This window comes from Suillus discolor, assembly GCF_016758755.1.
Source record: "Suillus discolor strain FC423 chromosome Unknown F5147scaffold_1, whole genome shotgun sequence".
In the NCBI taxonomy this organism is placed as follows: domain Eukaryota; kingdom Fungi; phylum Basidiomycota; class Agaricomycetes; order Boletales; family Suillaceae; genus Suillus; species Suillus discolor.
Genome location: NW_024541248.1, coordinates 481224 through 498502, shown reverse-complemented (window position 1 = coordinate 498502; position 17279 = coordinate 481224). Strand labels below are relative to the sequence as shown.

Below are 17279 nucleotides of genomic sequence, written 5' to 3'. Positions count from 1 at the left end.
AAAAGACTACCACTACACTCACCTGGACTTGGACTACAACCTTTGGTAAGGAAGTTAAGCATAATAACAACTTTCATTTTTTCATTATTGCTGATGTTTTGCTGAATGACAAGGAAAGACTACCAAGACACTCACCTTGATGTGGACTACAACTGTCATTTTTCATTATCATTTGCCTATATCGACTACTGAGTCTCGAGTACCGACCACTGACCACCGATCACCGAGTACTGACAAATACAATTCGTGTCCATGTGAAGTACTGGGTTTCAGGTTTCGGCACTTGAAACTCGGTGATTTGTGCAACAAGTGAAAGATGGAAATGTTGCATACATATTTTCGGGTCTCGGGCTTTGGGTCTCGGCCCTCGGCACTCGGAACTCGATGATCTGTGTAATGTAAATGAAAAATCAACATGTTGCACACTGGGTTTCAAGTTTCATGCTTTGGCACTCGAAACTCGGTGATTTGTGCAGTGAGTGAAAAATGGACATGTTGTGCACATATTTTTGGGGTTCAGATTTCGGCTCTCGGCTCTCGGAACTTGATGACTTGTGTAATATAATTGAACAATGGACATGATGCACACTGGGTTTTGAGTTTCGGGTTTCGGCACTCGAAACTTGGTGATATGTGCAATGAGTAAGAAATGGACATGTTCCATACATATTTTCGGGTTTTGGGCTTCGGGTTTCAGCACTCAGCACTCGGAACTCGATGATCTGTGTAATGTAAATGAACAATCGACGTGTTGCACACTGGGTTTCGAGTTTTGGGTCTCGGCACTCGAAACTCGGTGATTTGTGCAGTGAGTGAAAAATGGACATGTTGAACAATGGGTTTCAGGGTCTCGGGTTTGAAAAATAGCATAATAACAACTTTCATGTTTTCATTACCATTTGCCTATATTGACTACCGAGTCCGATAAGGGACCCCTTGGATGATCCATTGCTCAATGAAATACTACCTGATTGGAAGTGTGCTGGTTATCAGATATTCATTTGTCAACTCCCGGGTCCCGGAACTCAGAAGTCAGTACGGTTGACCCAAATTTGGGTGGTTGGAACTTGGCATCTCATAGGGCAACACAAGCTTCGCACCCCGTATTCCAAATTCTGCAAGACAACCTGTGCACCATCAAAGGCCATGTCAGGAGATCACCTGCTGCTCCGGGAACTTGGTAACTTTGATTTATTACCTCCTCTGATTTGGTTGATGTACAACTACCTCAGCTCCATCATGTCTACAATTATGATACACATGGGCCCACCCATCTATATTTTATACCACCCTCAGCCCACCCGTCTAATTAATATGTGTCTGGGCCCACCCGTCTAATACAATATTTTATATTACCCTCGGCCCACCCGTCTAATTTAATATGTGTCTGGGCCCACCCATGAATGTGATAACAAGTACCTACCCATCTATCTCACACACATCTACCTTAATACACCCATCTGCATAATATCCAACTACCTCGGCCCACCCATCTACCTAATATTCATGTACATCGGCCCACTCATCTACTCTATATAGTCCCTGCATGGGCCCACCCACCTCCATCGGGAATAATTTGCCTCCCGGCCCATCCGTCATAGTCGAGGATATTTTTATCATGGGCCCATGGTCTGCTGGCCCATATCATGCGGGATATTATGCACATCCGTTCCCTCATATTATACGGAGATAGGTCACTGTAATATGTGCTGTGTGGTCTCTTTAACCAAGCATCACATTTATTTCGCGTAGCTGTTGAACAGAATGGGGATGCGCAGGGTCCAACACATCTCGAAGTTGTTGAGAAAGTCATCATGTCGTGCATACCTGGACACAATAGGGTTCAGACTAATAATTTATGTGCCAAAGTTGACAAGCTTATGCAGCCGGTGTTGCTGCAAGTGTTCAATGGCCTGGCTATACAGAGACACCTCCATCTGGCCCCGTTTCTTCCTCTCCTCCATGAGAAGATGCTCTATCATTACATGCCTTTTCCCCTTTGATCCACCAATGCAGGTGCTCTGGTGTTGAATTAACATCACCTCCTGCTTTACTTCGATAGTGTGCTCCCCAATGATTTTCCAAAGATCACCGGGATAGACACGATCTTTGAGCAAAAAGGATAGAACCTTTAATTCAGTCTGGAGCTGTGTAGAAAATTTTCAAGACATGCAAACAAATGCAGTAAAATCGTGGACCGGCCTTGTCATTTGTTATGAGTCCTATGTAGGCATCCAGCAATCCAATACCTAGCGAGTTTGAGAGTTGAAAAATGTCTGTATGATAAGCTGAGTTATCAAACAGCTGTAAGGGCGAAAGACAGGTCGACATTAGAATTTTCAACTTAAGACGCTCTGTCACGTTGGTCCAGTTATTCTGCTCTATCAAAGTTCCACGCAATTCATTTGTAGCGGCGACTGAATGCTTGAAAGGGCAACTTAATCTAAAACTAGACGGCCATCAAAAAAGTTTGGCCGTTGTATCACAAAAGGTTTGGCTGGTTAAAAAAGAGTCTGGCCATCAAAAATGAGCATGTGGCACATGCTGTATACTTGAGTCGAAATGTGCAGGCGCAGAAATGTTGCTTCTTGAAGCCTCAAATTCATGCGAGTCACAGCATGTCATGAGCGCTCGTGATCTGGGTGACATCTTAGATAAATTATGATTCTTCTCATCACATACCTTGACACCTGAGTTGCGCATGAGCTGAAGGGGGGGTGTATCTGGGCAACCCTGACAGCAATGGTGATCGTGCAACAGCTTGTGGATGAATGCTACCACTGGCCAGGTTTCTAATATAAACATCGAGTCTCGTGATCGCAAGAATCTAGGTTTTAAAATTATATATATGTCAGGGTTCAATGACTCACTAGTACTGTCCTGACAACGCTGATTACATATAGAGGTGCCAGTAAGTACTAGGTCAACACATGTGCAGCGTGCTGTGCAGCATCCAAATCAATGCACTTATTGTAAATAGTATGTAGTGCGCGCACACAGACCAGATATCTGGATCTAAGCAAGTGCGGGCAGTATCAGAGTCACGTGTGATTACAAACCCAAGCTCAACATTCATTGGCTGCCTATTCATTGAGCGTAGTCAAGATCAAACAAAATAGCTATTTTTCCGGATCCGTAGTTACTAATATTGATTAAATGTGTCGAAAACGTAATTAAAAAAAAGGAATGTCAAGCGTCAAACATGAATGTCCCGACTCTCGATATCGCAAATTCACTAGTACGGGGGAAGGTGATGTGATCAGCTGGCACTACTTCTGCTTGGTCTCAGTCTCCAGGTTCGTTCATATCGAGTGAGGGTCGTTGCTCGTTATCAAATCAATCCAGGACCAAAACTGGCCATCATCAATGGAAGTATAAGGCCCCCTCCCGCAATGAGGGCCAGCCCGCAGCCTATCTTTGCGGACAAGGGTAGCCCAAAATCAACTGTAAAGATACCAGCGAGAAACCCAAGGATGGAAAATGCCAAACTGTGGCAGTCCTGTAAGTGATAATCGATTACAATCAAACCTTAGTTACCTTATCAGATACAAAAAACTCAGTATGCTTGTAAGAAACACAAGACTGACCATCTTCCCTTGCAGGTAGTACACCTATTGAGTCGGTGATGTTAGGTTTATGTTGCAAAAACTACGAATTTAATCGAACCACAAAATCAAGGGATCTCAGCCTATGGCCGAAGTTTTGTGCTATCGCGCACCCAAGGATACAGTAGACACTAAATACGAAGGAGATGGAGCATAACGTCTTTGTGGCAATTTGTGTGCCTAGACCCGGGATGGCGAGAATGGAGGCATTGACTGCCAGAATGACACTTGCCTATAAAAGTGGGTTAAGTGGTGAGTGTTCTCGTTTAGGCCCATGATATGACACACTTACCACGGTGGTTTGAGCTTTAGCCTGAACGCTGAAGTCATCCGTGAATCCCTTTATGTCTACCCCATTTACGAGGCCATCAATGTAAATGCTTCTGAGGCGTTTGAGCACCATTATTGGAATCCAAAACATTGTGACTGCAATACCAGTCATGAGGGGAGAATGTTCTAGATCCCTACGTCTCTTGCCCAGTGAATGCGTTCGCATTAAGCAAGCTTCGGGCTGGCCATAGTGGTTCAAGTATTGGTGATGCCCTTTATTGACTGTTCAATCGATGACATTTGGTATGGAGAAAGTGTCATCCTATGGAGTAAATACAACAATTTGCCTGTCAGTGATGAACGAGATAAGTTTGCAATTCTCCGTTGTTCTATGGTTTACGCACCACAGATTGCGATACTCGGTTCCCTCATCGCCCCATCAGGTCCTGCAAGCTCCTCTATCCTTTGGTCATCGACTTGAAATGTAGATCTTGTTGAGGGTGCATACCGGCAATAGCTAGCTCAGCGAGCATTTCCTTCATTTGGTCCAACGTCCAAAATAATGAAGCTGCTGTAGAGTTTTCTAATGCTAACACTTCTGTTACATGCTCAGGTCAATCTGATCGGATATACCAATACCACAGAACTGACCTATGCGATACCAGTTCAATTGAAGCCGTAATTCTCTTACTTCCAGGAGACTCATTGAAACCTTGCTTGGAAAATATTCGACGTGTTTCCTGGTTACGCAGTGAGAAACTTTCGAATCGGTTCGCTTCCATCAGGACGAGTTGATCACTCACCAGAATTGGGCCTCAAGTTCAAGTCCTGCAAGGTCTGGTAAAAGCAACAAAACACGAAATGGAAACATACTTTTGTGATTCCAATGTGACACCATCGTACATTCCTGGAAAAGAAGGTAAGCATCCACCGGTTCCAGCCAGGTAATGATGCGATTTTTCGGGACCACACAGTAATATGGGTAGACCTCCTCCCCTCTAGCTAAGATCGGCTCGACAACTAACAACCAGTGTTCATCGTTGATTTTGAGTCTTGATGCGTGGATCCAAGATTCGAGCCTTTGAAGCTGGTCGTCCGAACAAGCTCTTATGTTCATTTCTGTGAACGTATTCTATATAAAGTGAGCACGTTGCTCGTAAATCCAGTCGATACTCACCATTTTGCCATTGTAATGATATGTAGCCCCCGACAGGTGAATACACTCTTCCCAATCCCCACGCACCTTGCGCCTGTTGATGCTGCAGTTAAAACGTCACATTCGGAAATGGGGTGACAAACCTAGATGGGTCGACTTGCATCATCTGCACGTTATAATCGCATACTACAGGTACCCTATATTTGTTGTTTAGAACCGTGAATCAAGTCGTCCGTATGAATATGCTTACAGTTGTGGCATTTCAGTATAGCGCCATAACTGCATCGGCCAAATAGGGACACTATGCTTAAGCAGCATCTGTTGATCGAACCTTGTTGGGGTCTAGCATGATAGAGTAAGCACGCACATAACTTTGACAGTCAAAATTGAACATACTGCTGTGGTCATGTTCAAGGTGAATTTTCACACGATGATGGAATTAGATTTATCATAATGGCTCTGCTGAACCCTGATTGTAAGGCACAAATATAATTAGTAAACACGCGCATGCCTACATAGGACATAGCACCACAGCAATAGATAACAGGCGTATATGGTATGGTAGAGTATGATACATGCATGTAGTCATAGATGATCGGATCATGATGGGTATTACAAGTGTGAGTGGTATCATAGTGTGATGATCGGTGTATGTACCAATATAGGTAATTGGATGGTTTGGGAACAGTACCTGTAGCATGTAGAAAAGGAATATAGCTTGTGATGATGGTGGTGATGGTACAGTAAGTACTCCCCCGAGGAGTCTGGAGAATGCTAGGGCCGTTATCATGATGACGAAGCAAATTCCTTAAATTATCGGTCAGTTGAAGCTAAGAAGGTGAGTAACAAAAATCGCAATACTTACGCGAAGCATTGCTTTTGCTTTGTTTACGGCACGGAGTAACTGAGTTCTGATCCTCGTCAGACGACGTGGAGCGACACCTGATTGGGTGAGTCGCTGAATAATTCGGGTAAGCCACCGGTGGTTGTAGCCTCATGGACTTACTGAATCGAACCAGACGTCAACTTGTGTCTGATAAAATCGTTAACTACCCGCCACCGATTGCGAACATTACTTACCAGAGCCTTTCTACCTTTCACTGGTAGCAACCCCATGCAGGCGGTATGATTGATACGAGACATGTTTAGAAAAATGCTGAGTTTCTCAGAAAGGGGCTAAGTTACGAAGCAGATTGATTGAGTGTGGGAATTACCTGCAGTTCTGAGCCGTATTGGTATATAGCTGCAAACAATACTAAACAATCAAAATTTGTTTGATCGAAGCTTTCGAGCGTCTGCTCTGCAACTTTGCGCAGTTAGGCTTTCTAGCCTTCGAGCTAAGGATCGCCTTGCTCCTGCTTACACGCGTTGGACATTGGGCCATCTGGCACAGAGGAGCGTCTGCTCCTGAAGCCAATGTTCAAGTTTGCGTAGTTAGGCTGCCAACACACTTTGGACATTGGGCCATCTGGCACAGAGGAGTGTCTGCTCCTGAAGCCAATGTTCAAGTTTGCATGGTCAGGCTGCTGACACACTTTGGACATTGGGCTATCTGGCACAGAGGAGCATCTGCTCCTGAAGCCAATGTTCAACTTTATGTGGTCAGGCCACCTACACACTTTGGACAATGGGCTATCTGGCACAGAGGAGCGTCTGCTCCTGAAACCAATGTCCAACCTTGCGTGGTCAGGTGTTCTAGCCTTTGAGCTGGGGATCACCTTGCTCCTATGGTTGAGGCAGATCTAGCCCTGCTGAACATCAAATCACACTATGCGCAGTAAGGCTCATTCGGAGTACATTACTGATAACTCGATTTGAATCCTACACCCTTGAAAATGTATTGATATATCGTGTGACGTATTACAAGCCAAGATGACTCCCCATTCCTGATGGATGACTCATCCACTTCTCGCCGAGGCCTTTGCGAGCGCAGGAATGTGAACATGGAATTGGGAAGACCCAGTGGGTTATCATTTATCTGAAGGATAGTGTCTGGAATCTCATCTATGTGCTTTGCTCGTCCCAATTCCGGGCATATTTTCGGGCATAATTCCTTGGGGTGCATTGGAAAGACATGTTCGGCACTGATCATGAGTACGTATGATAAGTAAGGCCAAGAGTCATGCAAAGGACACCAACCTGATGAATGGCAGTGCCTTCACCGCTTCCTGGAACTCGGGGTACAACTCCGGGTTGTTGTACATGTCGGTAAGTGCAAACATAATAACATCATATGCGCGACTCAGTTTTCGACCTTGAAAATTTGTCGAGCGCCAACAAAGAAACGTATGGTATATCTGGTACAGCCATAAAGTTTCTGTTGTTATAACACATATTACAGTGACCTATCTCCGTATAATATGAGGGAACGGATGTGCATAATATCCCGCATGATATGGGCCAGCAGACCATGGGCCCATGATAAAAATATCCTCGACTATGACGGATGGGCCGGGAGGCAAATTATTCCCGATGGAGGTGGGTGGGCCCATGCAGGGACTATATAGAGTAGATGAGTGGGCCGATGTACATGAATATTAGGTAGATGGGTGGGCCGAGGTAGTTGGATATTATGCAGATGGGTGTATTAAGGTAGATGTGTGTGAGATAGATGGGTAGGTACTTGTTATCACATTCATGGGTGGGCCCAGACACATATTAAATTAGACGGGTGGGCCGAGGGTAATATAAAATATTGTATTAGACGGGTGGGCCCAGACACATATTAATTAGACGGGTGGGCTGAGGGTGGTATAAAATATAGATGGGTGGGCCCATGTGTATCATAATTGTAGACATGATGGAGCTGAGGTAGTTGTACATCAACCAAATCAGAGGAGGTAATAAATCAAAGTTACCAAGTTCCCGGAGCAGCAGGTGATCTCCTGACATGGCCTTTGATGGTGCACAGGTTGTCTTGCAGAATTTGGAATACGGGGTGCGAAGCTTGTGTTGCCCTATGAGATGCCAAGTTCCAACCACCCAAATTTGGGTCAACCGTACTGACTTCTGAGTTCCGGGACCCGGGAGTTGACAAATGAATATCTGATAACCAGCACACTTCCAATCAGGTAGTATTTCATTGAGCAATGGATCATCCAAGGGGTCCCTTATCGGACTCGGTAGTCAATATAGGCAAATGGTAATGAAAACATGAAAGTTGTTATTATGCTATTTTTCAAACCCGAGACCCTGAAACCCATTGTTCAACATGTCCATTTTTCACTCACTGCACAAATCACCGAGTTTCGAGTGCCGAGACCCAAAACTCGAAACCCAGTGTGCAACACGTCGATTGTTCATTTACATTACACAGATCATCGAGTTCCGAGTGCTGAGTGCTGAAACCCGAAGCCCAAAACCCGAAAATATGTATGGAACATGTCCATTTCTTACTCATTGCACATATCACCAAGTTTCGAGTGCCGAAACCCGAAACTCAAAACCCAGTGTGCATCATGTCCATTGTTCAATTATATTACACAAGTCATCAAGTTCCGAGAGCCGAGAGCCGAAATCTGAACCCCAAAAATATGTGCACAACATGTCCATTTTTCACTCACTGCACAAATCACCGAGTTTCGAGTGCCAAAGCATGAAACTTGAAACCCAGTGTGCAACATGTTGATTTTTCATTTACATTACACAGATCATCGAGTTCCGAGTGCCGAGGGCCGAGACCCAAAGCCCGAGACCCGAAAATATGTATGCAACATTTCCATCTTTCACTTGTTGCACAAATCACCGAGTTTCAAGTGCCGAAACCTGAAACCCAGTACTTCACATGGACACGAATTGTATTTGTCAGTACTCGGTGATCGGTGGTCAGTGGTCGGTACTCGAGACTCAGTAGTCGATATAGGCAAATGATAATGAAAAATGACAGTTGTAGTCCACATCAAGGTGAGTGTCTTGGTAGTCTTTCCTTGTCATTCAGCAAAACATCAGCAATAATGAAAAAATGAAAGTTGTTATTATGCTTAACTTCCTTACCAAAGGTTGTAGTCCAAGTCCAGGTGAGTGTAGTGGTAGTCTTTTCTTGTCAATTGGTTATCTTGTTACTCATTATGCAGTACTCGGTACATGGTAATTGGTACTCAGTATTTGGTTTTGATACTCGGTACCCGGGAATCAGTAGTCAGCTTAATGAAGGTTGTAGTCCGAGTCTAGGTGAGTTTATTTGTAGTCTTTTCTCATTCATTGGTTACCATGTGACCGAGATATAAGCTAAAGAAATCTGAAACATCAATAATGACAAATGAAATACATGTGTGCAGTAAGTGAGTGTAAAGATAAAAGAATGAATATTAATAGCGAGACTTGCACATTATGTCAAGATATCCAACATAACAAGCCTGTGATGTGATGAGAGACCTGGAATAACACCCATATACATCCATTATAATAGCTTAAAAGCCTAGAAAGATTCATGAAGGATTGATGTAATGATAGGCAAAATGACATATGTGTGGAGAGTGACAATAGACATCTTTTATACCAAGTCACATTTATATATGATTCAGGCCGAAAATATCATTACAAATATGTAGGATAGATCATAAACTACCCAAGGAACGCATACTGCCTACTGCCCTGAGGGTAGGGGATGGGTAGAAGGGATATAGTGAAAATATGAGTTGACCCAGCATTAAAGTCCTACCACTGCTCAACTAACCATTTTCGATGCTTTGGGTCTTTGAAGTTTCCCACACTCAATTTCTTACCCATTTCACTTCCTCATAATAATAACTTTCATTTTTTCATTATCGCTGATGTTTCAGATTTCTTTAGCTTATATCTCGGTTAAATGATAACTGATGGACAAGAAAAGACTACCAATTGTTACAAGTAACATCGGTCACATGGCCCCCCTATCATTTTCCCCTCATCCTCGCCCTCACCATCTACCGGCTCGTCCTCCTTTACCGCCTTTCCGTTGACCGGATCCTCGGGACCGTTCCCGTCCCTCGCATCGCCTGCCTCTATGCACGTGCATGCACGTTCCTCTCCTGATTCGACCACCAATGTGGTCCCGCATCTTTGACTCGGTCTGACTCGTGCCACCAATGTGGCTTTCCTCTTTCTGTTTCCCCTGACTGCGGATTCCCGCACGTTGTATTCTTACCGTTGGTCCGTTCCAACGTTTCTCGGTCTCATTCTACATTCAACCATCCATCACTAATCCGGCTCTGATGCCAGCGCACCTATACCATTCCTGTTTCCCCTTTACCCTTACCTACTGTGCGGTAGCCTTGCCCTTAACCCTCTCCACTTAGTATAAGTAGTCGGTCACCCTGTACTAGATTCCCTAACTTGAATCTACTCAATCTTCCCTGGAACATACTTCCCTCTGAAGCCCCCTCAGCTTCAGTCTCTAGTATCTTTTCTTAGTCGCTCCTCGCGGCTAAGTCTACCTCGATCGACCTCATCGTCTGGACAAGACAGTCCTGACCTTGAGTGACTTCTCAAGACATCCGTCTACGAAGTCACGTGACACGCGCGTACTGTGACCGCTGCCGACTCGTCGTCGCCAGTCTCACTTGCTATACCGGATCCTTCCGGTTACGTCACGAACGTTAGCGGACGACGCCCCTCTTAGGGCTCCGCCTAACAGATCTATTTGAGTGCGTAACACCAATACACTCCCCTAGACTCAGACTACAACCTTCGGTAAGGAAGTTAAGTGTAATAACAACTTTCATTTTTCATTATCATTTGCCTATATTGACTACCAACCACCAACTACCAACTACCGAGCACTGACAAATACAATTCCCAAGTTATTTCAACCCTACACCAATGGATAATACATACAAAGACAGAATTCATGTCCATTTGAAGTACCGCGTTTCGGGTTTCGGCACTTGACACTTGGTGATTTGTGCAATGAGTAGATGGGCATGTGGCATACATGTTTTTGGGCTTCGGGTTTCAGTATTCGGCCCTTGGCACTCAATGATCTGTGTAATGTAAATGAACAATGAACATGTTGCACACTGGGTTTCGAGTTTCGGGTTTCGGCACTTGAAACTCAGTGATTTGTGCAACAAGTGAAAAATGGAAATGTTATATACATATTTTCGGGTCTCGGGCTTTGGGCTTCGGCACTTGGCACTCGGCACTTGGTTATTTGTGTGATATAAATGAAAAATCAACATGTTGCACACTGGGTTTCAAGTTTCATGCTTTGGCACTCAAAACTCGGTGATTTGTGCAGTGAGTGAAAAATGGACATGTTGTGTACATATTTTCGGGTCTCGGGCTTTGGGTCTCGGCACTCGGCACTCGGAACTCGATGATTTGTGTGATATAAATGAAAAATCAACATGTTGCACACTGGGTTTCAAGTTTCACGCTTTGGCAGAACTCGAAGCTGTTGTGATTTAGATATCACCCAAAACCCGAACACCCGAATGTCAAATTTTCAGTGCCGAACCCCAAGTGCTGGGTGCCGGGTGCCGAGTCCCGAAACCTGGAACTCAGGATTTGACATTTGAGATGAACAAAATTTTTCAGACATGTTTGAATTAACCTACGTATATCTATAAACATTTCACTAACCCCCGAACCCCGAAAGATATTTTTGTTGTCCTACATACCGAGTTCTGAGTTCCGAGACCCCCGAAACCCGAAACCCGGCAGTCCACAATTTCAGGGTTTGGGGGTTGGTAAAATGTGTATGGATATATGAAAGGTTGATTTAAACATTTTTGAAAGATGTCTCATATCAAATGTCAAGTCCTGAGTTTTGATTTCCGGGTTTTGTGACTCCGGGTTTCAGGACTCCGGGCTTCGGCACTCGGCACTCCCAAAACCCGGAAATCAAAACTTGGGACTTGACATTTGATATGAGACATCTTTTAAAAATGTTTAAATCAACCCTTCATATATCCATACACATTTTACCAACCCCCGAACCCCGAAATTGTGGACTGCCGGGTTTCAGGGATTCAGGGGTCCTGGAACTCGGAACTCAGTATGTGAGACAACAAAATATATTTCAAAAATGGGTAAGTCAATGTGTTTGTCAATCAACTTGGTTGTAAATCAAATTTTATTGATCTCCCCAAATTTCCCAAGTCCCAAGTCCCGAGTGCCCACCCCCGAGACCCAGCAGTCCACAATTTTGGGGTTCAGGGCTTGGTAAATCTCGGTTTGGGGTTTTTCCACTTCAGTCCTCAATTATTGGTCAATGCCACACATGGTTGATTCATGTTTTCGTGCTTAGGGGTTTAGATTCGGTGGTCGATGGTAGGTATATGCACTCATAGTGTACATGTTTGATTCGCTGGTGGCTACATCAGCTGTATGTCTTGATGAAACATATCTAGGCTCACCCATATATGTACCCATCTATGTACAATTCCCCCACGTCAGCCCACCCATCTATGTAATATCCCCCACCTTGGCCCACCCGTCTATATAATTATACCCCACCTCGGCCCACCTGTCTATGTAATAAATATTTTATCACACCCTCGGCCCACCCGTATATGTAATACTCCCCACATCGGCCCACCTGTATATGTAATATGCCCCATGTCAGCCCACCCATTTATGTAATATTCCCCTACCCTGGCCCACCCGTATATGTAATACACCCCTGTTGGCCCACCCATCTATATGACAATATTTGCCTCACATCTCTCTTCAGCCCAGCTGTCTATAATATCCTACTCTACATATTACCCAGATGGGCCCACCCATCTCCATGAATGATCATATTCCCCTGGCCCATCCGTCAACATCAAGGATATATATATCATTGGCATACATGGGCCCACCCGTCTCCATCGGAAATAATATGTTACCCGGCCCATCCGTCGTCATTGAGGATATACACAACATAGGCCCATGGTCCGCTGGCCCATCTGATACGGGATATTATGTAGGCCGGGTGGCCCATATAATACGGAATTTGTCACTGAAGGGGCTCGTTATAAGCAATGATGAAGAAAACTCACTATCGTTAATAGAGTCCCCACTACACCTTGTTGTAGACCTCACTGATCTCGGACTTCTTCCGGGAAGAGATCCGCGACTCTCCCGACATGGTTGTCTTTGGCCAAGCCGATGATATGTTGAAACAAGCACGCGAACAAGAGTCCCTGAACATATGAAGTGCCATGATTTCTATTATGGCTTGTCGTACCTAAATCACAATGAGACAGGAACTTAAGTCATATGACCGGTTTCTTACCCTGTCTACATTGGCTGAACAAAGAAGCCCAAGGAAGTGGTCAGCTTTCACATTTTGCTCCATTATTGACTCGCCCGAGAATCCTGTGTCATTTAAGATGCACGCCCGGGCGATTTTGCGCATCTCGGAACATCTGTTATCCACATACTTAGTGAGCTGCTCACAATGCTTAGGAGTGACTGAAGGTAAGACATGGGAAAGCATACAGTTCGATGAAGGACATCCCATCCAACAGCAGTGAAATGTCCCTTTGGCGACTCAAGGATCACTGATCATGTGTGAGATGGTGACACGAATGATCAAAGGAGGGCGCTCACGAGGTTTGTCAATCAAATCTTGCAATGTGGTCTCATCAATATCTATTGCCGTCAAAAGGCTGTTGGTAATAATCTTGCGTGCGAGCCGTTCAGAAATCTCAAATGGGTTTTCTAATCCCACCCAGAAGCATCCTAGGTATAAGGACCTAGTTAGAAGCATCGGACGGCCCCAGTTAGTTTTCTTCAGGGAGTGATAAATGAGCATCCAGTAGTCCTTGTGAAGCGCGGTATCGACACCTACACCTTACCAGACAAGCACCTGGTGAGTCACCATTGTTGGATTGATGGGGAGGGTGACGGGGAGGTGTTCAATGATGGTGTCGTTGGTTTCTGAGGAAATCAGCGGTTCCTCCATTCAAACTGATGTAGTCATTGGTGGATAGCTGATTGAATTGTCAGTGTGATGATCAGATACCATGAAGGATGTGTGGTTGATTTCTTCTAGCCAACTTGGCCCAGCTGATGGCAGTTCGGAAGGCACGTACTCAGAGAGGTATTCCTCAAAAGACACAGAATTCGGCTGTGATAGGTGCGGAATAGGTAGGAAAGTTGTCGGTTCTTCATCTCGAACCGACGTAGGAATAACCACCGAATAGTCATGACTACCAGATGCAGCACCAATATGGGCGTCAAAGGAGTCTGTGTCCCAACTTGGCCCGACTGAAGCAGGAATTGAACATATATGCGCAGAGAAATCTTGGTTGATGGAAGAAGCAGAGAGATGTGATGAGTGTGGAAGAGGTGCTGCCTCGATGGTGGCGAGAGGAGGCGGGAATCCATTCGGAAAAGGAGCATCCCAGAATTGGATGCAATAATCTGCCAGCACTTGCAACTATGGACGGGCAAAGTTAGGCCATAGCACACTGCACTGAAGGCGACACTGGCCACACATCACTAGCTCTCCCTAAAGAGTTTGGCCAACAATAAAGGGCCTTGACCGCCCTCAGAAAATTGGCGCCGCCGACCTATATATCATTTCAAAGATGAAACTTGCCATCAGATCAGACTCTCACCTCCTTTTCAAACACCTCATAAAATACTAAATCCCCATTCCGAGGAACAGCCAAAATACCCATGATTTCGAATCGTCGATTCAGGCTCACCCCCACATCATGTGTAGACTACAAATCATTAGTAGATGAAATGTCTGATTTCGAGGATCACTCACGTATATGGGTGAAATCTGATGATCGTGAGCTAAATAACCTGAAAAGTCAAAGGGCTCGGTGAATCCAACAAAAGCATGCTGGAAATAAGAAGTTAGATGGAAAAACGGTTGATAAACGATAACAAACTTCGTCAGTCTTGAGGAAAGACTCATCAGCGAATGATATACGTATGACAGTACAGAGCATATGCACGGGGAGCTGAATTATTTGTTGAAGGTGTGACCGTCGCGGAAAGTAGAGGAAAACAGACATCGAGAGTAGAGCTATTTTTTTGAGTCAAGTTATTGACAAGATGGGACTGTCCAGATTGCGACTTACTTTCCATGGTGTGACAACTTGAAAGAAGGCAGTGAAAGTTGGAGGGATCAGCGAATAAGAGCTAGTAATAAATAGCTATATCATGCGAGAGATACTACTGAACATTATGTGCGACGGCCAGAGATTTGGCTATGGCCAGAGATTTGGCGATGGCCAGGAATTCTAGTGATGCGGCCACTGTGAATAAGTGTAATAAGTGTAATTGAGTGTCATAAGTGACTGAACTGCCTGCTGCCGAAAATGACTGAATTAACTGGATTTTTGCCAAACACACGTGATCTGCGTTCCAGGAATGAGTTCGCCGTTCTAGAATGAAAAAAAACTGTTACTAGTGATGCATCAGGCAGCAAAAAATTAACTAACCGACTAGAGATCAGATTTCGTCGTCAGCACCATGAACAGGGTACTGTATACAACACTAATTTTCGTAATCGAACACATGATCAGAATACATTTCTTCTAGCGCCTCGATCAATGAATCGGTGCTTCCATTTCGTTCCTGCTCAAAAAAGATCGCCTCCTCAATGCCCAGGTGATCGTCCTCTTTGTCCTCGCCATTAGTAGGATCTTGCCAGTCGGTGGTTTCCTGTAGGCTTTCTTCCCTTCCCGAATGGTTGTTGTTTTCCTGCATCGTTGTTTGTGGGGCAGATTGACTTGGAGATGCCCCTGGCACTAAGTACGGGCATTCTACGATTCTCGCCTCATGAGCGTACACGTCTCCTACCCCAAGGCCGTAATGAAAACGCATTAGGGTGTCTCTATCGACGAAGCTATTAGAGTTATTATTTCCTGAATTTAGCCAAAACAAGTGGTAGTGTCACTCACCTATTGACGTAGTATTCACACCAATCATGTTTATCTCCTGCAAGAGGGGAAATCCCGTGTTCATTTGGATTGCGCTGACCTTTGGAAAAAGCTGGTATTATGTGACACGCTCTGAGAACCACTGCTGGGTCGACGAAGCCGAATGCATTAGGATTCGTTAGGGGCATGAAATGAACGCGGCTCAAAGTACGTGTCTCCCATGCGTGGTTTTGTACAGGTTCGTACCATTGAACAAAAAGAAATTCAAATCGCCTGGACTCGTACACATTTCCCATGCGAACAACGTTAACATGATGTATTCCAATGACTTTGGCGTAACGGTAGTTGCCCCCGTGGTCATTATCACTGTGATCATCATGATGCTTAAGTAGCATGATGTTGCAATGAGGCATTCTCGGATTTATAACATCTTGATCCCTTCGGATGTCATACGTGGTATAGTTGAATTTTGCGATGTTGTGGTGATATATTTGGTTATGCTTGAAGAGAATGGAGTCGCATTCTCGGTCGAGATGAGGTGATGTCTTTTCCGGCTCAAGGCAATCCAGAATATAATCTTTCAATTGAGGCAGGAAATCCTGTGTGACACCTCAGAATGATGATGATGATGATGAATTGAAATATTGATTACCTTCATAGCAGGATCTGTTGAGTGACTGCGGAGGTAGTGACCAAAATCATCGTAGCTCTTTTCGCTTTGGCCAATATGATGGTGTAGTTGAGGGTCACTTGCTCTTGCGTCCACCTCTGCACGAGGGGCGTGCTGTTGTTGCCATTGCTTGATGCGACATAAACGCGCTTGACGGCGCTCGATCTGAGTGAGCTGGCGAACGAAGGCCCTTTGATCAGTATGACGGTATCTGCCTTTCGGCGTACGATGCTCTAATTCTCCCTTGAGAAATCAGGTCAGAGCAGGGCCAAACGGTGGGCTAGGACTTACTGGTTCAGTACTATAAGAATCTGTTGTTCCAAAGCGACGGATGGTAGTCATGTAATCTCCGAGTGCATGAAACTTATAGGTGTGGAAATTGAAGGACTTCCCCTTACGCAACTGCTGCAGAATTACCTTTCCCTTCCCTTTAGCACTGGCGCCTGCCATAGGTTTTCAAGCCGCAGTCCCTTGCACAACAACATCTTTCTCTGCCCGTTTAGCTGCTTCCTTTGCCTGTCGACAAGACCGCGCATCAACTTTGCGATCAAGTTCCTGGGTGTGCTAGGCACTACACACTTTCACTTTAAACTGACGAAACTGTTCGCCTAGATTGGTGGTTTGTTGGTCCAAGATCTCTAAGGTCAGGTCGGAATGCATACGAAGCTTCGCAAGTCCATGCCAGTGTGCCATTATGAAAAGTAGGTCCATGACGATTTTGTTGTGATTGTCGGGGAGTAGGCCATCAAAACCGGGATGGAGCACTTCCA

The 17279-nt window shown here is 44.8% G+C and overlaps 3 protein-coding genes across 3 annotated transcripts; all 3 read right to left on the bottom strand.

Annotated features, from left to right (window-relative positions):
* Positions 1-1856: 1856 nt before the first annotated feature.
* On the bottom strand, positions 1857-7235 carry F5147DRAFT_647033 (uncharacterized protein; the record flags this gene model as incomplete). The annotated part of the gene is made up of 20 exons (XM_041433173.1): positions 1857-2147; positions 2683-2792; positions 2871-2889; positions 2999-3015; positions 3349-3499; positions 3588-3611; positions 3745-3837; positions 3898-4157; positions 4280-4365; positions 4527-4615; positions 5053-5134; positions 5175-5228; positions 5282-5373; positions 5897-5989; positions 6038-6064; positions 6112-6207; positions 6246-6274; positions 6395-6756; positions 6834-7115; positions 7171-7235. 20 exons carry the CDS (start codon positions 7233-7235, stop codon positions 1857-1859), a joined length of 2322 nt encoding a protein of 773 aa, XP_041299926.1.
* A 5780-nt stretch (positions 7236-13015) lies between these two features.
* Positions 13016-14969, bottom strand: F5147DRAFT_766463 (uncharacterized protein; the record flags this gene model as incomplete). The annotated part of the gene is made up of 11 exons (XM_041440778.1): positions 13016-13183; positions 13232-13387; positions 13438-13499; positions 13549-13762; positions 13820-13878; positions 13910-13931; positions 13964-14380; positions 14439-14513; positions 14562-14669; positions 14717-14794; positions 14844-14969. The coding sequence occupies 11 exons, from the start codon at positions 14967-14969 to the stop codon at positions 13016-13018; spliced, it is 1485 nt and encodes a 494-aa protein (XP_041299925.1).
* Positions 14970-15453: 484 nt separating this feature from the next.
* Positions 15454-16959, bottom strand: F5147DRAFT_766462 (uncharacterized protein; the record flags this gene model as incomplete). Its single annotated transcript, XM_041440777.1, has 4 exons — positions 15454-15805; positions 15861-16438; positions 16492-16752; positions 16801-16959. 4 exons carry the CDS (start codon positions 16957-16959, stop codon positions 15454-15456), a joined length of 1350 nt encoding a protein of 449 aa, XP_041299924.1.
* Positions 16960-17279: the final 320 nt, after the last annotated feature.